At 51.3% G+C, this 21,197-nt stretch overlaps 3 protein-coding genes across 4 annotated transcripts; all 3 read left to right on the forward strand.

Annotated features, from left to right (window-relative positions):
• The first annotated feature begins 1,531 nt into the window (after positions 1-1,531).
• On the forward strand, positions 1,532-14,046 carry PBX4 (PBX homeobox 4). Of its 2 annotated transcripts, none has more exons than XM_065664721.1 (9): positions 1,532-1,658; positions 5,545-5,618; positions 9,872-10,113; positions 10,472-10,662; positions 11,228-11,363; positions 11,617-11,773; positions 11,974-12,080; positions 12,648-12,734; positions 13,843-14,046. In XM_065664721.1, the coding sequence occupies exons 2-9, from the start codon at positions 5,570-5,572 to the stop codon at positions 13,933-13,935; spliced, it is 1,062 nt and encodes a 353-aa protein (XP_065520793.1). In that variant the 5' UTR covers positions 1,532-1,658; positions 5,545-5,569; the 3' UTR covers positions 13,936-14,046. The 2 variants fall into 2 exon arrangements, with proteins under 2 accessions (XP_065520793.1, XP_065520792.1); XM_065664720.1 differs by lacking the exon at positions 1,532-1,658 and adding an exon at positions 3,107-3,322.
• Positions 14,047-14,752: 706 nt separating this feature from the next.
• On the forward strand, positions 14,753-18,542 carry DSN1 (DSN1 component of MIS12 kinetochore complex). Its single transcript, XM_065664725.1, has 11 exons — positions 14,753-14,876; positions 14,960-15,005; positions 15,248-15,478; positions 16,358-16,431; positions 16,577-16,649; positions 17,195-17,282; positions 17,604-17,663; positions 17,810-17,881; positions 17,987-18,125; positions 18,236-18,323; positions 18,412-18,542. The coding sequence occupies exons 1-11, from the start codon at positions 14,790-14,792 to the stop codon at positions 18,498-18,500; spliced, it is 1,047 nt and encodes a 348-aa protein (XP_065520797.1). The 5' UTR covers positions 14,753-14,789; the 3' UTR covers positions 18,501-18,542.
• Positions 18,543-18,667: 125 nt separating this feature from the next.
• MVB12A (multivesicular body subunit 12A) lies at positions 18,668-21,025 on the forward strand. The gene is made up of 9 exons (XM_065664726.1): positions 18,668-18,778; positions 18,857-18,952; positions 19,045-19,141; positions 19,225-19,351; positions 19,438-19,554; positions 19,696-19,781; positions 20,486-20,550; positions 20,631-20,681; positions 20,809-21,025. Exons 1-9 carry the CDS (start codon positions 18,701-18,703, stop codon positions 20,869-20,871), a joined length of 780 nt encoding a protein of 259 aa, XP_065520798.1. The 5' UTR covers positions 18,668-18,700; the 3' UTR covers positions 20,872-21,025.
• The last annotated feature ends 172 nt before the right edge of the window (positions 21,026-21,197 follow it).

Raw genomic sequence — 21,197 nt, forward strand, 5'->3', positions numbered from 1 at the left:
TGTCCCCAAGGAAGAGCTTCTGCCTAAGAGCTCATCTCCATTTCCCCTCTAGCAGGTTAAAGCCATTCCCCTGGTCCTGTCCCTACACCTCGTGTCCAAAGCCCCTCTCCAGGTTTCTTAAAGCCCTTTTAGGCTACTGGGAGCTCCTCTAAGGTCTCCGCAGACCAGTTTGGACCAGCAGAACATCCTGACTGCTTCAAGGATGTCAATGCTTCCCGCATGAAAATGGGCTCTGCTGGGTAATGTCCAAGTGTGGCTTCATGCATGACTTCACCAAGGTAAATAGCACCTGATCAGGGCAAGGAGGAGGAAGAAAGTCACGGAGCTTTAATGGAGCTGCTCCGAGTGATGGCTGGCACGCATTGGGAATGAAGGCAGGTTGCCTGGAATTCTTCAGCCCATGCTTTGGGACCTGAGGATTTCTGCTTGTTTCCAGCTGGCTGTAACGGAAGAGAAAGCAGGAAAGGAGGAGTCCCAGGAATTAGCTGGGAAAGTGCTGTTTTCAGGGAGATTGGGAAGGGACCGGTGAATCAAGGAGCAAGAGCAGAGCAGAGGGGGATTTTAACAGCCCTCCCAGCAAGGAAGATACGGGAAGGGGGCTGACACCACATAAATGGTGTCCATAGAACATGTGCCACAAATGAAGAGGGATTTGGGTTTATCCCAGGGGACTTCCTGGTTTTCTTTGGAAATACAAGTGTTGTGTATGTTCCATTCCCCATTCCATGTCCTACGACAAGGTGCTGCAGCAAAGGGTGGGTGTTATCAAAGCACAAAGCTGCTTAGAAGGCTTTAAACCTGACATTATGGCTTTATACATAGCTGGCTGATGTCAGGTTTATGGGATAGCTTGTGCTTTAAGCCATGGAATTGGGTTGGAAAGGACCTGAAGATGGGCAGGGACACCTCGCACTAGGCCACGACACCCAAGGCTCCATCCAACCTGGCCTTGAACAGTGCCAGGGATGGAGCATCCCCAGCATCCTTGGGCATCCCATCCCGGTGTCCCAGCACCCTCACAGGGAAGAGCTTCCCTTTATCTCCAACCTGAACTTCCCTGTTTCTGTTTGAACCCATCACACTTTGTCCTATCACTCCAGTCCCTGATGAAGGTCCCTCTCCAGCATCCTTAGCAGGGGGGCTGGAATTGGATGATGTTAAGGTCCTTCCCAACCCAAACCAGTCCATGATTCCAAACTACTGCTATTTGGAAGCACGGGAGACTGTTCTAGACTGAACGTGGGTTGGGAGGAAGGAAGGGACACCCAGGAACTGTTTGCTCCAATGCGGGCCAAGGGAGAACACCCAGCTTGATCAAAGATAGGCTCTGTGGTTCCAGGAATGAGAGGTCGTGTCTTCCCGGCTGGTTGGAATTCCTGAAGGGAGCTGCTGCCAAAAGTAATATGGATTTTGGTGGGGGTTTGGAGGAGGGGAAAGACAGCACAAAGTGGTGGTGGTGGGGGGGGCAGTGAGATGAACAAGGGGGAGCTGGTGCTGGGTTCTTTGCTTTTAAACCTCGGTTTGGCATCTCTGACCTGCTGAGAGGTGGAAAACGAGCAGGGAGGCTCTAAGAAGCAGCTTTGCCCACAGCCTAGATCCAAGGAAAAGCCATTCGTGTTTGCAGCACACTGACAACGAGGCACGGATGGAAGAGCAAGGTGAGTGCCTACGAGCAGCCTGCAGGGCAAGGGGAGGTATTTGGACACACGAACGTGTAAATACCCCTTGGGCAGAGGCATTTACAGCCAGGTCTGCGGCTGGGATCGTGTCGGCTTTGCTCTCCAGAGGGAGCTCGCCCTTTGCTTGCTGCTGCCTCCCCTTCCATGGGAGCCCTGAGCCCCTCACATCGCCAGCTCCTGCTGTGGAAGTGCCCAGAGGCAGGGCACAGCTCACCCTTGAAGGGGGGGGCATCTCCCTGCTCTGTGCCCTTCAGCTCCATGCAGAACCTATCAGTTGGCAGCTGAAGCCCTGGCTTTAGTTTGGAAACGAACCTTTCCCTCTCTCTCCCCCCCTTCCCACCACTTTCTTTGTGCTGACAGGAGAGAATTCACTTGCTAATTATACCCGGGTCCGTTTCCAAAGGGAATGCAGAGGGTGATTTATCAGCGAGCTGCGGGCAGCTCTCCCCCGTTCCCTTGCCTGCATCAGCAAGAACTTTTGCAAGCCCATTTAATTCCTTGGCGTCTTTGAATCCAGCTCCTTTCCCCCCCTTTAGTCAGGGTGCGAAGGAGAGGCGCTGGTTTATTAATCACTGTAGTAAAAGGCTGTGGAACACAGTGCTTCTGCGGTGGTGCTTGTTCCCTATGGCACCAGTCAGCATTCCCGGAGCCACAAGCTCAGAAGCATCCAGGCATGGGAAAATCATTGTGCACACCTGATAAATATGGCTGTAGGGAGCCAGGTTTTGCTGCATTTGGGGTGTTTAAAGGCGTTATTCCAGATTTCCTAGCGTTTTATGCAAGAACCTGCTTAAACTAAAGCCTGAAAGCCCAGGTCTGTGCAACACTGAGGACACAAAGTGGTCTTCCCGAGTTGAACAGGAACTTCTAGCTCATAAAACCAGGCAAGTGCCTAAATTGAGGTTCCCAGATCTGTGGTGTTAGGTTGGAATGAAGGGAAGAGCTCTGGGTGTTGCAGAGCTTTTCCACTACACTGGGATGCACTTGAATCTATCTGAAGCCACACTTTAAGCGCCAGTTGTCAAGGCTCCGTATGGACAGGACAAGGGGAATGGCTTTAACCTGCCAGAGGGGAGATGGGGATGAGCTCTTGGGAAGAAGTCCCTGTGAGGGCGGTGGGACACTGGGATGGGTTGAACGGAGAAGGTTTGGATGCCCCATCCCTGTTCAAGCCCAGGTTGGACGGCGCTTGGAGCAAGCCGCTCCAGTGGACGGTGCCCCTACCCATAGCAGCGCTTGGGGCTGGCTGAGCCTTAGGATCCCTTCCACCCCCCCCATCCCACTGGCTCTTTACCACCCACCGCAAGAACCCGAGCGGGCGGCGCTAGGACCCAGCGCGGGGCTGCCGGAGGCGGGGCACGTCGCGGCGGCGGGCGGGGGGCTGCGGGCGCTGGGCCCCGTTGTGCGGCAGCCGCTGGGCCCGCACCGGCCCCGCCGCCCCCCGCCATGGAGGACCCATCGCGGCTGCTGGCGCACGGCGCCGGGGTCCCGCTGCCCGCCGGCATCCCGCAGGCTCCGCCGCCCGTCGCCGGGGACACGGCCAACGCCGCGCCGGGGCCGCCGCCCGCGCATCACGACACGGGCGATGTCCTGCAGCAGATCATGGCCATCACCGACCAGAGCCTGGATGAGGCCCAGGCCAGGTACCGGAGGAGGGGTTGGGGATGGGGAACCGGCGGGGAGCGGCTCGGTACCGGCCGCCTGCCCGCAGAGCCCGGCGCCGTGACTCAGCTGTGGTTCGCGGTGCTTGTGGTTCCGCTACCGGCTCCGGTAGGGGAAAAGAGATGGGGGGGGGGGGGTGTCTTGATGCGAAATCGCCCGTTGGAAGCGGAAAGTTCGACGTCCTATGCCCGGTGTCTCCGTGTCTTGGCCTCCCGCACCGGTTCCCCGTTGTTAATCTCCGGTTTTCCGTCCTCGCCGCGCTTGGGTGATGCGGGTACAGAAATCGCAGCCGTTGTCCCCGCTGCAAACGGGGTTGGCCGGGCTGAGGCTGCCCGGGACGGGAGAACGGAAGCGGCGGCTGCTGGCGAGGGATGAAGTTTGCTCGGGAGGGGGAGCCCCTCGCACCCGTTTTGGGTCCGTTTCTTTAACCTCAACCTAAAGCTTGGCCGTTTTGGGTCCGTTTCTTTAATCTCAATTTAAAGCTTGCCCATTTTGGGTCCGTTTCTTTAATCTCAATCTAAAGCTCGGCCGTTTTGGGGCCGTTTCTTTAACCTCAACCTAAAGCTTGGCCGTTTTGGGTCCGTTTCTTTAATCTCAACCTCAAACTTGGCCGTTTTGGGTCTGTTTCTTTAATTTCACCCTGAAGCTTGTCCATTTTGGGTCCGTTTCTTTAATCTCAACCTAAAGCTTGGCTGTTTTGGGTCCATTTCTTTAATCTCAACCTAAAACTTCGCCGTTTTGGGTCTGTTTCTTTAATCTGAACCTAACGTTTGGCTGGCTTTGGGTCCGTTTCTTTAACCTCAGCCTAAAGTTTGGCCGGGTTTGGGTCCATTTCTTTAACCTTAACCTAAAGCTTGCCCATTTTGGGTCCGTTTCTTTAATCTTAATGTAAAGCTTGGTCGTTGTGGGTCTGTTTCTTTGATCTCAACCTAAGGTTTGGTTGGTTTGGGGTCTATTTATTAATCTCAACCTAAAGTTTGGCCAGTTTTGGGTGCGTTTCTTAATCTCATAGTTGAGGAATGAGCTTTGAAAACTGGCCTGACCGCTGTTTTAAGCCAAATTATTTCAATTCGGGCTTAGCCACCCTGTCAAGCTCCAGCTGAAGCTCCAAAGGTGCTTGAATTTTAAAGCACTTACACGTCTATATATGACAATACACCGAAGAAAGAAGCGTTTGTCTTCTGCATGAGGGTGTCGGGGTTGCACAGAGTTAGCAGCCCTGGGAATTGTAGGATTAAGCTTGGTTTTTTCTCTGCTGCCTCATAGCTAAAGGCGGCTTTTTAAGCCCGGTCCCAGTGCACAGGCTCCGGAGTCATTGCCCTTCTCCTGCTGCTCTCTCCCGTTTTCCCCTCGTCAGGCGAGGACAATAGGCTCCAGCGCTGCCTTCCCGGCTGCCTTTGTTCTCCGGCTGTTTGTGTGGGGCTGATGTTATCAAACATCTCCCTCACTGACCGGGTTTTATGCGGCTTTTGGCCGTGTCACCAAGGGAAGCCTTCAGCTTCTGCCAGCCGGCATGGGAGAAGGAAAGGGCCAGTTTGTGTTTAGCTCAGACCCAGCTTGCAGCCATTGAAATACTATTTCCGACCTGCAAAGGGCTCACAAGAAGCAAAAGAGACTTTTGGAGGTGGATGTTGCAGCCGGACTGCTGCTTTCCGCTCACTTCCAGCACAAGTTGGGCACCTAAGGGTGAGCTGCCTTGGAAAACAGGAGGTGAAATAACCCCCCATGCAAAACCTGCTTCGCACGGGGCTCACCAGCACGCTCCAAACGTGTGTTCAGTTCAGCCCAAGGCTGTTTTGATTAGACATGAAGGTGGCTTCTGTGTTCATGGTGTCATTAATGCTTCCTCTTCCTGGGGAGTAGGGGGAAAACAAGGCAGCAAATGCTGGAAGAGCTTCCAAAAGGCAGAACTAGCACGTGCAAGGGCTCGGATCCGCTCAGTGCAATCTGCTTTCCATGGGGGCAGGTAGCTGCGAGTCCGTGGTCCTCCTGTTTGGGTTCCCTGTGCTCTAAACCCACCGGGCTTTTCCTTCCTGTTGGGTGGCTGCTATCCTGAGATGCTCTCAAAGCATCCCAGAGTCCACAGGGAACTTATTCTCCCCGTGGACCAGATCTGGGTGCCAACCTGCTGGGACTGTGGCACGCTCCGGCTCTGCCTTTCCTGTGGGCCTTCAACTCCTTCTTTCTTGTTCTTCCGTTTCAGAAAGCATGCCTTGAACTGCCACAGAATGAAGCCTGCTCTGTTCAGCGTCCTGTGTGAGATCAAGGAGAAAACAGGTGTGTTGGTGTTGGTGTTGGCTTGCCAAACCCCCCGTGTTTCCGTGTTAGCTTTGCTCCCGTTTAACATGGCCCATGTTTTCCCTGATAGATTCTACAGCTTCAAGGCTGTATTTGTCTCTGTAAGCTGGAAAATGGGGGTGGTTTTCCCCTTTGAAGGAACTGGTACCCAAATTGTGGTGGTAGGAAGAGTACCACGTTGACAAAGAACTGGTACAGGGGAAAAGGGACACTTGGCTGTGCTTTCTGATAGCTTTGAGGCAGACATGAGGAGAGTTTGGTTGCAGATATTGCCTTCTTGCCACAGCGGTGTGCTGCTAAAGAGAAATGGGGTGGGATTGAGCGTGTCGGCCGGGTGTGCTGTAACGTTTGTCCATCCTGTAAGGATCACTGTCCTTAAAATGGGTCTTTCATCCATTTTTTCCTTCCTCCTCCTGTGTTTTCTGGATGGAACCTGGGATTTCTCCGAGGTAACCAGGGCCAGCCTGATGCTGCTTTCGCTTTGGTCTCGGAGGTTTTTGAATGTCTGATGCTCTGTCTCTTCCTTATTTAAATTGCAGGGAGCAGATGTTATGGCTTGGAGCAAACAAAAGCCTGGGCCTACTGTAGCACAAGGGGGTTTGTGACCCAGGCACACAGGCTTCTTTTCTAGCTGAGAAATCAGTTTCCAACATGTTCCTCCTCCCCCCCCCCCCCCATCTTTCTGGTGCTCTTTGTTGGAGCGCGAGTGTCGCTCACAATAGCTCAGGATCAGCTGTACAAAGGGTGCTGAGAAATGCTCCTCAGTCCCGGTTAGTAATTAAAAAGAAATGAGAAACGACTCTTTGTCATTGAAATAGATTTGGCCACGGTTCACATTTCACCCAGGCTCCCTTCCCCACCCCGCCTTGCCCCAAATAATTCTCAGGTTTGATGGTTGGAAACCAGTGCTGGGAAAAGCAGGTATTTTATTTCCAAGTCTCATAGAGCTGCCTGGAGCATACGCAGTTATTTGAAGAGGCATCAAATCCAATCAATTTGGGAGCTCACGGAAGCATTTGGAGCAGTTTTAATCTACCCAGCAGGGTTCTTTTGCTGGTTGGGTTGTGTCTCAGGTGTGTGAATTCAGACGTGGCAGAATCCTCTCTTAAAATCAGAGTGAAGCATCTGTAGTGTTAAAGATATGCGCTTTTTAGGGCTGAATATGATGTTTCAGGGTTTTGCTTGTGGGCTGATGGAGGACACGAGGCCATGGTGGGCTTCAGGCCCCTTGGGGCACGGCAGATGTATCTCTACCCGCTTCTGTGCAGCAGGACTCGGGTTCTGCCTCTCTGAGGTAGGCAATGTGCTTGTGGCAGCATCATAACATGGTGTTTTCTGGTGGTGTTTCTAGCTGCAACCCTCCATCCCCCCTCTAACTCAGCTGGGTTAATGCACCAGGTACCTTCTCACTCAGTCATGCCTTGGCAAGGGAAGGGGGAACATGTGGACTCTTTGCTGCTGAGTTTGCCCACATCCCTCTGGAGCAGAGTCTTGTTCTTCAGCGCTGTTGTCTTCTGTTCCTATTCATTTTCCTCTCTCCCCACTGTGAGAAATGAGCCCCAGGTGGGGGTGTGGGGTTTTGGTAGCCTGGAAAAGGAGTTGAGAAGGGGTTCGGGATTGCTTTGGGTAAAAGCTAACAAAATAGAAGCTTCCTCAGCTTGATTTGTGGGGTGGGATTTAATGGGAGTTACTGGGATTTGCAGGTGGGAGAGAGGGGATGGGATCATCTGGGACAAAACTGAGTTGCAAATGAGGAGAGGTGCAGGTCCAGTACTCACCTCATGCTTCCTGGAACTCCCCACGTGTGTTTTACACTTCAGACAGTACAGGCTGGTTGCTTCTGGCCTCAGTTGAGGAGGTTTCAGTGCTAACAGGGGGTATCCTGCACCAAATAGACACATTTGTTATATTCTTCTGCATTACTTGCTCTATGAAGAAAAGCAAGTCCAAGCATGTCTCACTTATTTTGGTACCAGGGATCTTGTTCAGTTCATTACACAACTGTGAATCGTTAATTAATGAGATGCAAATATATTGTAATGATTGCATTTGCATACTGACTGAGGCTCAGCACCTCAGGTTGGGCTGTATTTTAATGAAAGATTAATTAGGAATGATGGGGCTTTCATTTTGTATAATTATTTTACAGATTTGATGACTCTCTGGTAGGTGACGTGCCTGAGGATGCACAAGGTTGTATTAGTGGACAGGAGCCGCTCCTCGGGCTTCCTGAGCCAGTGTAGGGTTTGTCCTGAACATCCATAAAAGTGATGGATTTTGAAGGATTTTACCCCTATGCAAGGAACTTTTAAGTCATGCTTTGATTTAAAGCACAGACCATCACTGGTTGAGCCATAACTCCAGTTCTTGGAGTATGACGGAACACTGCCAGGGATGGGGCACCCTGTGCCAGTGTCCCACCACCCTCACAGGGAAGAACTTCTGCCTAAGATCTCATTTCCATCTCCCCTCTGTTGGGTTAGAGCCAGAATCAGAAGAAGGATGTAAACCCCACGGTTGAGATAAGAACAGTTTAATAACTGAAGTACAATATAATACTACTACTAATAATGATAAGGGAAATAGCAAGGGGGGAGAATATAAAACTAAAAGGGGAAAGAAAAGAAAACCAATGAACTCAAATGATGCCCAATACAATTGCTCAGCACTCGCCAACCTGTACCCAGCAGCAATCAGTCCCTTCTGGGTGACTCCCCCCAGCTTTTATCCCAGCATGACATTCCATGGCATGAAATAGCCCTTTGGCTGGTTCAGGTTAGGTGTCCTGGCTCTGCTCCCTCCTGGCTTCTTGTGCCCCTTCTTGCTGGCAGAGCACAAAAGCCTGAGGAGTCCTTGATCAGGGTAAGTGCTACTGAGCAACAACCAAGGCATTGGTGTGTTATTCCCAGACTGAAGCCAAAAGCCAGCATGGCACCAGCTACTGGGAAGGAAAACTTAAGTGTTACCAACCAGTTGGGGATGGTTCACTCCTAGTTTCTTCTGCCAGCCACCCAGAGTCTTCCCGCGAGGTGAAGGTGTGTTACACGTGCTTTGCAGCAGTCAGCTTGAGCCGAGCTGATGTGTAATTGATGATAACTAATCTAATTACCATGATGAGACAAGTGACATAAAATTAAGCTGCAGCTGGGAGCTTGACTTCCAACGTGAGCTGTCTGATGTGCATCATAATGCGCAGAGAAAGATAGTTGGCAGCAGCATGTTCAAGTAAAAAGGTGACACCAAACCCACCTAATTTTGAGTGTCCATCCCAGAAGGTTAACAGGAGTTTTCCCAGAAAGACTGAGGAGTAAATGGCCACTGGGGACCTCTGGGCAAGGAGGAGAACTGGGGCTTTCTAATCTACACCAAATAAAACTCCACCTTTTGTGTGTGTTTCATAGAATAGTTGGGGTTGGGAAGGACATTAAGATCCTCCAGTGTAAGACTTTCCAACCTGGCCTTGAACACTGCCAGGAATGGAGCATTTGCCACTTCTCTGGGCACACTGTGCCAGCACCTCAGCACCCTCACAGTAAAGAACTTATTCCTTATGTCCAGCCTCAGCTTCCCTTAAGTTTGAGCCCATTCCCTCTTGTCCTGTCTCTACAATCCTTGGTTTCCTTTCCGGTAATGTTCACACAAGAAAGGGGTTATACAGTAGGTGCTCTGCTGGGTTGGATTTGTTTCAAAGGAATTCATTCCATCCTGAGTTGGAAAAGCCTTCAAATAGCCAACACTTGTTGCTGCCTTAGCTCGTGTTCAGCAGTTACTCGTGTACTACATCAGGATTGTTCTGCTTTGCCTTTTGCTGGGTTGACTGGGGATGCTCTGCAGGAGATCTGGCTTGTCCTGATGAGTGACTTCAGGTTGGCAGCCTCTCCAAAGCTCGCTCTCCATCAGAATTATGTTGGAGTTTCTGGTTGTTGAACTTCAGCTTAAGGAAACTGTCTCCTGGTGTGTTTTTTGTCCCTGTTTCGGATGGTGATAGATTTTGAATAGACTGTAATAGATAATTCAGTTCTGATAAAACTTCAGTCTATGGCCAGGTGCTGCACAGCCCGGTGGTATCCTTGGTGTACAAAGGCTGAGCTCCAACTCGCCCCTTGCCTCTAGATTCCCTCCTGTTTTCTGTACAGACCTACTAAAACCTCTGCACTGCTTTGCCAGAATTGAAGTGGATGCTCTTTCCTGTTCCAAAATAACCTTTCGATTCCTTCTTTATGTCTATCTAGTGTTAAGTATTCGCGGTATTCAGGAAGAAGATCCCCCAGATGCTCAACTAATGAGACTAGATAACATGTTGCTGGCGGAGGGTGTCTCCGGGCCCGAGAAAAGAGGAAGAGGAGGACCGATGGCTGTAGCAGCAACATCAGGTGGCTGTCCAAATGACAATAGCATTGAGCACTCTGACTACAGGGCCAAGCTGTCACAGATCCGACAGATATACCACTCTGAGCTAGAGAAATATGAACAGGTGATCTTTCTGCATGGAAGAGTTTTTATCATCTCAATTACAAATAACTGTTTTTTCCTTGGGTGTTTGGTTGTAAGGACACAACAGGGAGTAGAAGGAATTCAGGGGACCGCGAGGGTAGCAAATCCAGTTGAAAAGCGATCTGAGTGTTGCAGAAGTGAGGTGCAGATAGAGGGCCTGGACATCAAACCGAAGATAACAAATGTCTCGTTTCTCTGTGTTGCTGTTTTCTTGAGAGTAAATAGAGTAAAGCTGAAACATGGAAGCTCCTCTGCAGTTGTCTGGGTTTAATTTCATGTTGGGGAAACGGACCTGAGTGTGTTTCCCTGTTTGTGGATACAAATGTGTGTGTTTCCAGGCCTGCAGCGAGTTCACCACCCACGTCATGAACCTGCTCAGGGAGCAGAGTCGAACGAGGCCCATCTCGCCCAAGGAAATCGAGCGCATGGTGAACATCATCCATGGGAAGTTCAGCACCATCCAGATGCAGCTGAAGCAGAGCACGTGCGAGGCCGTGATGATCCTGCGCTCGCGCTTCCTTGACGCCAGGTATGGCCACGGCAGAGGCCTAAACCTGAACTGCTTTTCTTGCTTCACTGCAGAAGAATCATAGAATGGGTTGGGTTGGAAAGGACCTTAAGATCATCCAGCTCCATCCACCTGCCGTGAACACTGCCAGGGATGGGAAAGAACTGCACACAGTGCTGCAAGTGGGGTCTCACCAGAGCAGAGGGGCAGGATCGCCTCCCTCGACCTGCTGCTTGTGTTCCTTTTGATGCAGCCCAGGACAGGGGTGGTTTCTGGGCTCAAGTGCATGCCGAACCTGGCTCATGTTCAGTTTCTCATGGACAAACACCCCCAAGTCCTTCTTCTCAGGCTGCTCTGAATCACTTCTCTGCCCAACCTGGAGCTGTTCCTGGGAAGGATTGAAATAGGAAGGATTCATCCTCTGTTTTGCTTGCTAGGGTACACTTTGACATCAACATCTCTTTAATCCCACTCAGCTCCTACGTTCTCCCTCAAAACACATGGATTTTAGAGGGGAAAAGAAGCTGACAGTGTCCTGTAGCCAATATATAACATCATTTAAATAGGAATAATTCATGTTTTCCAGGCGTAAACGGCGGAACTTCAGCAAACAGGCAACAGAGGTGCTGAATGAGTATTTTTATTCACATCTGAGTAATCCTTACCCCAGTGAAGAGGCCAAAGAAGAGCTAGCAAAGAAAGGTGGCATCACGGTTTCCCAGGTACAAAGTGGTTTGGCTGGAATTAAATGACCCTTTTTCTTCCCCTCAAGCAATGGTTTAGGCTTTCCCCCTCCCATAGTTGGCAACAGGCTTCGGTTAGCAGTACTTATATGTGATTTTGCTTATTCCAAAGGGTTTAGTAGTTATTTTCTGTGCAAAGCCTAGTTTAAAACATCTCCTGTACTGGCCACTTGTGAATCTAGTGGCAAATGGAGCAGTTTGAGCTTGTACTAACAGTGATGTATGCCTCCAGGTTTCCAACTGGTTTGGTAACAAAAGAATTCGCTACAAGAAAAACATGGGGAAGTTCCAAGAAGAAGCCAATATTTATGCTGCAAAAACAGCAGTGGATGCAACTAATGTCGTGGCTCAAGGCAACCAGGCAAATTCTCCATCTACACCAAATTCAGGTGAGGGACAGCACCAGGGAAGGGTTTGGCTGCTTGGGAGTCTCCAATTATTCCTTGTGCTAATCAGTACCACAGAATTACCGGTGGTTGAACCAGTTGTAGGATGTCTTTTCCTTTCAACTTCTGTAATACTCATTGAAGAACCATTTGGGGTGGGTTTTATTTCTCATTAAAACGTGGGTTTGGGTTTGTTTTTTCAGCTTCCTCTGGCTCTTTTAAGATGACAAATTCCAGCGATTCGTTTATCAACTTGCAGTCCTTGACTTCCTACCAGAGCTCTCCAGTGGGAGCCAATGTGCAGTCACAGGTCAGTAAGGAAAAAGAAAACCCCCAAACTATCCTGGTGGTGTTAAAATCCCATTTCTCTTGTCCTTTAGATGGTATGAACAGGATACCTGGGAGGTTGTGGAGTTTCCGTCCTTGGAGCTACTCAAACCCAACCTGCTCTATTTGACCTTGCTTTGGTCGGATTAGACAGTGTTGGGTTTCTTCGATCCCTTTACATGAATGAATGGGTATTTGCTCATCTTAGAGTCAGTCTTGTTCCATGTAACTAGAACCTGGCTTAGGATTTGTGCTTAACAGCATCGTTAAACTCATCCCAAATGTCTAAATCCAGCTGAACTGCATCAAATTGGCTCCTCTGACATAAAATCTTTAAGTGATAGGTGTGATTCTCCGTTCTGACTCCACGTGATGATGAACTAGTTGTGTATAGCTCAATTAATAGCTATAACTGCAAAGGAAACCTGGCTTCCTGCAAGGAAACCTGCCTCTAGGTTAGAGAGTTTTTGGTCCAAGCGATGCATACCAGGTACAACTGCATTACTTTCACTTGATCTTGTTTAATCCTCATTGCTCTCCTTGTTTCTAGATGGATTCCTTACATCATGTCATACACCAGGCAGGAAGATACGACACAATCGTGGGGAATCCTTTGTATACGACGCAGCGCATAGATGTAAGATGGGCCGAGGTTTTACTGACTAGAAACACAAATTCTGCCCAAGATCTGGTTAATGATCTGAATTTTTATTCCCCCCCCAGATGGCTCATGTGGGATGGGGAAAAGATGGAGTTTAAAACACCAGCCTTTCACAGAATCATATAGAATGTGATTTTATGATTCACAGAATCACGAAGAACATGATTCTGTAGTTCACAGAACCATATAGAATCCGATTCTGTAGTTCACAGAACCATATAGAATCTAACTCTGTAACTCATAGAAACATATAGAATCTGATTTTGTAACTCATAGAACTATAAAGAATCTGATTCTGTAACTCATAGAACCATACAGAATCTGATTCTGTAACTCATAGAACCATATAGAATCTGATTCTGTAACTCAGAACCATACAGAATCTGATTCTGTAACTCATAGAACTATATAGAATCTGATTCTGTAACTCAGAACCATACAGAATCTGATTCTGTAACTCATAGAACCATATAGAATCTGATTCTGTAACTCATAGAACCATATAGAATCTGATTCTGTAACTCATAGAACCATACAGAATCTGATTCTGTAACTCATAGAACCATATAGAATCTGATTCTGTAACTCATAGAACCATACAGAATCTGATTCTGTAACTCACAGAACCATATAGAATCTGATTCTGTAACTCACAGAACCATATAGAATCTGATTCTGTAACTCATAGAACCACATAGAATCTGATTCTGTAGTTCCCAGAACCATATAGAATCTGATTCTGTAATTTCATAGAATCCCACAGAGTCCGATTGTGCAATTCAGAGAATCACACAGGATCTGATCCTGTCATTCCACGGAATCCCTCCTGGAGTCTTGATTTCAAACACTGCCCCTGATCACGTGGAAATCTGTGCATTTCAGCTCATTCCTGCCATGGGGAAGAGCCCTGGGAATAAAGCACCCCCATCAAATCTGCGAGGGGAAGACCTTTTGCAAGGGCCTTCCCTGGCCTATTGCTGAGCCAAGGCAGGGTTATTGCCCTTCTGGGGAAGCTGTTAGCCTATGGAGACAAAGGCGGCCTTAAGGACACAATGAAAACCGAGGTCTTTCCTTCTCCCTCCAGGCTAATGGCAGCTGGCAGGATGCTCCCACGCCTTCATCCATCACCTCACCAGCCGGAGACCCTGGAAGCGTGAATTCGGATGCGTCCAATTAAGTCCTTAGGACCTGTTGATGAGAGGAAAGGGGTCATTAGTGTCATTTGTCAGTGTTGCTCTATTGCCAACCCTGGTGTTTCACACAGCGGATTACCTCAGACCCCCCCCCCCCCCCCCCCCCCCCCCCAGAACCAAGAGCTTGGGATTCCAATGGTACCTCTCTACCTCTCAGCCTCACACCCTCCTTTTGTGCCCCCCCCCCCCCCCTTTTGGGATGTGAAATGGTTCTAAGAGAACTCTCGCTTCGTTTTCCAAGCCAAATTAACTTTGTTTTGTCGGGTTTCAATACGGATTTTAGGGCCAGCACCTAAAAATGTCACTTCTGAGGCTTTCCAGCTTCAGAAAACAAGGGATTTACTTTGATTTCTGTCACTTTTTTACTATGACTTTTCTGGTTTAGTCACTAGCTACTGTTACCCCCCCCCCCCGTATTGTAATTGTATGCGTTCTCTGTATTGTCATTTTGTAGAGGAAAATAAGCTTTTCTTACCTAGACTTCATTTGGGAGCGACTTAATGGGCATTGCTTTACCAAAACTCGCCCTTGGCCTTTGCTCTGGGTCGGACCTTGCCTCCTCCTTCATCCCATCCATCTCGTGCAACAACCACCCAACCGCGCCCGAGAAGCGGCCTCCGTGCGTTCCCGCAGCTGTTAACAAAGAGCCCGCCCCTTTCCCTTGGGATTTTATCAAAGATAATAAACTTCCAAAGCCTTTTTTTCCCCCTTTTTTCCCCTTTTTTTTTCCGCCTTCCTCCCTTTTCCCTCAGGCGATGGGGGGGGGGGGGGTGTGTGTGTGTGTGTGCGCTGTGCGAGCTCTGCGCATGCGCCGCGCGGCTTCCCGCCTCCTTCCAAGATGGCGGAGGGGAGCTCTGAGGTGAAGGAGGCCTCCGGGTCCGGCCCGACCCCGCCGCTGCCGTCCGGTGGGTCCGAGGAGAAGGAGGTGAGCGCTGGAAGGCGCCCGGCCGGGCTGTGGCAGCCGCGGGGAGGCTTCGCTTCCAGCCCCGTAACCGTTTCTTCCCTCAGTGTTTTCCCGGCGGAGCGGGCCCTGCGGCCGCGGGTGTTGTGTCAGGTAAGGGGCTGGATCGGGGGGCACCGGGAGAGGGGGACCCGGCGGTGCTGAGCCCCGGTCCCGGTGGGGAGGTGTCCAGGAGGAGGAGCTCCGGGCTGTGGGTGCTGAAGGGGGATGCAGGGCTGCCGATGCTCCCGGTTGGAAAGCCAAGCGCGAAAAAGCCGGGTTTGGTGCTTTTGAATCCGTAGGAAACGCCATTTCGTCTCTTTTCCATCGTGTTTTGTTCGCTGTCTTTATCTCAGCTCCCGACTCTGGAGAGAAGGAAGGGGATGCTGAGCAATGCCTAAAGCTGCCTGATGCCACTGTTGGCAAGAGCCTTCGTTCCCTGGAGACAACTGGAGCAACGAGGAGGAAAAGCTCCCCCCGGAATTCCAGCGTCAGGAATAACCCCCTCAGTCCAAACCTATGGAGTCGTTCCAGCCTGAAGCCCAAAGGCAGGAAATCTCTGCCCCCTGTCCACGAGGATGTCACAGGTATATCCCAGCCCTCTCTCCAGCAACCCGTAGCAGGAGGTTTGGAACCAGATGATCTTAAGGTCCCTTCCAGCCCTGCCTGTTCTGTGTGAGTTGAATCAATTAGGTTGACATCAGATCATAAAGGTTCATCAGGTTGTATAATCGGATCATGTCAATTGAAATCATAAAGGTTCATAAGATCATGTAATCAGATCATATCAGTCGCAATCAGATCATAAAGGTTCATCAGATCATGTAATCAGATCATATCAGTTGAAATCAGATCATAAAGGTTCATCAGATCGTATAATCGGATCATATCAATTGAAATCAGATCATAAAGGTTTATCAGATCGTATAATCGGATCATATCAATTGAAATCATAAAGGTTCATGTAATCAGATCATATCAGTTGCAATCAGATCATAAAGGTTCATCAGATCATATCATCATATCAGTTGAAACCAGATCATAAAGGTTAAGGCTCATCAGATCATATCAGTTGAAATCAGATCATAAAGGTTCATCAGATCAGATAATCAGATCACATCAGTTGAAATCAGTTGAATCAGATGAGTTGAAATCTGATTTCATGGCACGACCAGTAGGAAAAACTACTAATAGCTAGTACACTTATAGCTTGGCTGCATTGATGTGCATGTTGGAAGTGGTTTTGGGGATACTGGAGGATAAAAGGAGATGCTGCATTAAATGAGTGCTTTGCAGTCTCTGCCCTTTTCTTGCCATGGTGCGACTTTTCCTCATTGGAAACTGTTTCTTCTTTTCCTCCTTTATATCCTGCAAACTGCACTGCTGTACAACCACTTTTAATGTCTTTTGGGAACATTGGAGCCATTTAATGGTTCTTGAACAGTTTTGTTCTGCTTTTCTTCCAGAATTAAGCAAATCAATCAGCCTGGATCTGCCAGAGGAAGACCGGCTTTCCGAGCTGCTCTTCTCCAGTTTCCAAGTAAGGCCTTTCCTCTGCCACCAAACATTCTGGTTTGGGAGGAGGGATTCGTTCCTCCTTCAGTAACAAATCCCTCCCCCCCCCCCCCGAGCTTTGTCTTACACCTCAGGAAAGGCCACTAAAACCTTTTCCATCTTCTCCTTAGTTTGCAGCCCAGAAGCTTGAACGAAGCTTGAAGCACAAGGATGGCTTTAACCCAGAGGCTTTCAGATCCAATGGTAAGGGGTGACAGACACGTCAGGAAGGGGAATCCTGAGCTTCAAAATAGCAACACTTCCCTGGAATCCTCTTGGAATGACACCAGGCATCTTTTGGAGTGGGAGGAGTGCAGCCACAGGCACACCTGCCACTAGAGCAGCTTGCTCCAAAGCTGCGTCCAGCCTGGCCTTGAACACTGCCAGGGATGGTTCATCCAAACCTTCTCCATTCAACCCATCCCAGTGTCCCACCACCCTCACAGGGAAGAGCTTCTGCTTAAGAGCTCATCTTCATCTCCCCTCTGGCAGGTTAAAGCCATTCCCCTGCTCCTGTCCCTACAAGCCCCTTAATTAAGATGCTGTGTGTGACCTTAGTTTCTGGGAGGAAAGACAGACACAGTAATCGGTGGCCGCAGCGATGAGTTAGTCCTCTAGAAACAGGATAATTGATCACTAGAACACATTTCTACAGGGAATCACACCAGGAAGCAGTTCTGTATTCCCAGTTCTCCAAGCAGCACGTGTGAGCATCATGTTAAGCTAGTTTATTGCATCTTCATCCCCAGCTCAGTCAGTTGGGGAAGACCTGAAGTGTTTGCTGCAGCAGCTGAAACAAGATGGAACGCTGCAGAGATGTGTCCAGGAACCAGAAGGGTAAGGACCTGCCATGCTCATCCCTTGTGGGATGGAAAGGTGGGAAGGGGCTCTTGGGGAGTGGGATGAGAGCCTGAGGGGTGACCAAAGTGGAAAGATCAGGCAGGAATTCCATCTGTTCACCTGAATTTGCTGAGTGACCCCATTGCCTGCCGCTACTGGGGCTCCTGGGGCATCCTTGCCTGTGGCTGCTGGGGTTCCTGGGGCTGATGCAGCTGGACAACCAGCACTGAATATCAGGAGGTCATTAATGAGGATCCTAAATCCCTTGGGATTCCTGTGCACCACCCTAAATCCCACTGGCTTCTCTTTCTGTCTCAGGGTGTCACAGGACTTGGCTATGGAGGAGTCAGTGGCTGAAATGAAGGAGCACATGGCCAGGTAAGCCCAGGATGGGCACAGCCTGAGGCTCTCCACCCCTTCCTCCAGGCTATTTTGGGGCAGATTTCAGTCTATTTTGCCATTTTTGCCTCAAGGAACCTTAGCTGTGGCCCTGCTTCACCCCCTGCCCTCTCCTTGCTCTGCAGGTTAACTGCCGAGTCCCATGCTTGGGATGAGCTCCTGCTTCGCCACCAGGAGAGGGCCGAGGAAGCAGCCAGGTGGGAATCAGCACCCACCATTGTTCCTGTGTTTGGGTGTTAAACTGATCATGAAACCAGCCTGGTGCTGTGAGCCCTGATGGATAAATGACTCCTGTTCCACAGGCGGCTGGAGGAGCACCGGAATGACAGCGTGCCGGTGGATTACCTCCACACCTCTCAGGCCGAGGTCCTCCGCAACAAACCCAACTACCAGCAGATCCTGGCCGAGCAGAGGGAGGTGCTGACCTCCATGGAGCTGGTGGTGATTTGGGGCTGGGGGAAAGGGGGGTTTAGGGGCAAAATTCCTCCCTATCCCAGCTGGGATTTGGTGATTTTGGGATTGATTTTTGCCCTTCAATCTTGACTTTACAGTTCGATGAGCTGCAGCAAACAGGGCGGCTCTTGGAGACCTTCACCGAGGAGGGCGAGCAGTACCTGCAGCGCCTGTCCAAGCAGCTCGGTAAGCGTGGGGGGAGTGTGGAAGCCTCCCGGGGTGTGTGTGTGGGGGCCGTTAACGGGCTTTAACGGGGGTTTTCCTCCCGTTGCAGCCTCAAGGACCTTCGGGCACCTGGAGCAGTCCCCCGTGCGCAAGCTGATCGCGGGCCCTCCGCGGAGGCAGCGCCCGGCGCTGGACTGAGGGGCCCCGGTGCCGCTGTTAATAAAGGCTTCCGCGTTTGAAGGCAGTCTGGGGTGGGCCTCTCGCCGCTTATTGGTCATCGCGTGTGTCAATCAGAGCGCTCCAGCCAACCTCCGCTGCCTGTCGCAGCGCTCGTCCAATGGCTGCTCAGTAACGGGAGGGGGCGGAGCTCCGCTACTTCCGCGGCGGAAGCGGCTGCTATGGCGGCGGACGAGGCGCCGCTCACCGGCGTGGCCTGGGTGGCTGCGCCCGAGGCGGCCCCGGCCGGTTGGACCGTGGTAGGCACCGGGGACAAGGGGGTGATGTCGGCACCGGCGCCCGGTTCCGGTGCGGGCTGACGCTCCGTGTGTCCGCAGATCGGTGTTACCGTGGAGGGCGCGGCGGCCAACCTGGGCAAAGGCTTCGGGCTCAAGAGCGGCGGGTACCTGTGCGTGAGCAGCAGCAGAGCCGAGGTGCGGGGCACGGGGAACCGCAACCGGGAGGGGCGGGGGGAGGCGGGGCTGTGGCCGGTCCGGTGCTGAGATCCCGGCCCGGTCCCATCCAGGCACCTCCCGGGCCCGTGGTGACCGATGTGCTGGTGCTGAGCGACCGGAGCCCGCAGCCCGTTGGCTACACCCGCGCCCCCGAGTTCCCGGAGCCTCGTAAGTGCTGCCCCAAAGTGGGAGGAGACCGGGCCGAGCAGGGGGTGGTGGCTCCGGTCCTCCCGTCTGCTCCCCCCCCGCAGGACTCGGCGGCTCCCGGAAGAAGCGGCTGTACCTGAAGCTGCAGCCGGTGGCCGCCACCGACACGGCCGTGGTTGACATCAAGCTGAGCTCCAAGAGCAAGACCCTCCCGTATTACACCAGAGCAGGGTACGGGCCCCCCCCCTGCCTCCACCAGCCCTTTCCTAGCCCTTTGTCCCAAGCCCCAACTTGGCTCCGGGATGCTTTCGTTTCAGGGAAATAGGGAATTTCGCCATCTGGTGTAAGAAAGGGCCCGTTCTGAAGCCTGTCCCCAAGCCACGGAGCATCAGCACAGGCCTGAAGCAGCTCTCGCTCCAGTCCCCCGACTATGGGTACATACGCTCTTTTATACACTCCCCACCCAAGTCTTACCTGGCCAAATCCAGGAATAACTCCTGTGACTCCCAGTTTCTGCTCCCTGCATCCAAGAATGGTTCTGGCTGCTCATCTCTCCCCTCTTCCCATTGCTCCAGGGCACCCGCTGCTCCCTGCAGCATCAAACGCGCTGCTTCTCAGCACGAGGCTCTCTACGACACCTCCAACATCTATGGCCTCTCAGGTAACAAAGTGCTTCTTCTTTGGATGACACCAAGTTGGGTGGGAGTCCTGAGGGTCTCCAGAGGGATCTGGATCCATGCAATGAGGCCCAACAAGGCAAAGGGCCGCATCCTGCACTTGGGCCACAAACACCCAAGGTTGTGCCCAGGCAGCCAGAAAGCCACCAGCATCCTGGCCTGGATCAGCACCAGTGCGGCAGCAGGGCCAGGGCAGTGGTTGTGCCCTGAGGAAACGGCCTCAAGCTGCACCAGGGGAGGTTTAGATGGAGATGAGGAACAATTCCTTCCCCTTAGGGTGCTCAGGGCAGTGCTGGAGTCATACATCACGAACCATTGTAGCCCAAGGCCCTCTCAGAGCCATGGTTTAGTGGTGGCCTTGGCAGTGCTGGGACTGGATGAGCTTAAATGTCTTTTCCAACCTGGTTGATCCCATGATTCCCCTCAGGGCTGCTCCATCCAGCCTGTGTTTGTGCTTGGGATTGCCCTGACCCAGGGCCAGGACCTTGCCCCTCGTTGCTGACTCCATCAGGTCCACATGGTCCTGCCTGTCCAGGCCCCTCTGGCTCCATCCCATCCCCTCCCTCCAGGAACTCACTGCACCACACATTATCCATGTCACCAACAGCTACTTTATGCCCCAAGGAGGTAACTGTGTCCCCTGAGCAGCTTCTCCATTGTTCCTAAAGCCTCTCCCTTCTCTCCCCAGCCATGGACGGGGTCCCTTTCACACTACACCCCAAATTCGGCACCAGGCTCAACTCTGGCAGCAATGTGAGTCCTCCTTCAAGCTGTTTTTCTTAGTCCCCCCATTCCTCCCTCAAGTAGAAACACGGCTTTGGGGCTTTTTTTAGGCTCTCCTCACCAACCTGAATGTTAAATCACTCGCTGATATTGAGGCAGAGGTGAGTAGCTGCACTGCTCGTGTGTTTTGCTTGTGAAACATCACAAAATGCGTGTGAAAATGGTGAATTCCTGCACTCCCAGCCCCTGCTCCTGACCAATTTGGGGTTTTTTTTGGTGTGTTTTCAGTACAATTATGCCTTTGTGGTTGAAAAGACGGCCGCTGCCAGGCTCCCCCCCAGCGTGTGTTAGCCCCAGAGGCCACCTCGGGGATGTGAAGTGCAACCAAACCCCCTGCAGGGCTCAGCTCCTCTTCCTCACTCCGATTAAAGCTCAGACTAAGCTGAAGCGATGCAGTCGCTCTCTGCTGCCAAAGAATAAACTCGTTTCTCTTCTCCCCTGCCAAGACCTGGTTGTGATGGTTCTGAACCTCAGGGCTGGTGTAGCTCGTGTGGTGCTTGTTCTCCTATGCGCTGTCACCTTTTACCCTGAGCATCACCTCCGCCGAAGGTGGTGATGGGGGAGAATTCCTGCCCCTCATCCCCTTGTCTCTCAACCACCCCAACCTCACAAAGCAA

Source organism: Lathamus discolor, unplaced genomic scaffold (assembly GCF_037157495.1).
Source record: "Lathamus discolor isolate bLatDis1 unplaced genomic scaffold, bLatDis1.hap1 Scaffold_52, whole genome shotgun sequence".
Taxonomy (NCBI): domain Eukaryota; kingdom Metazoa; phylum Chordata; class Aves; order Psittaciformes; family Psittacidae; genus Lathamus; species Lathamus discolor.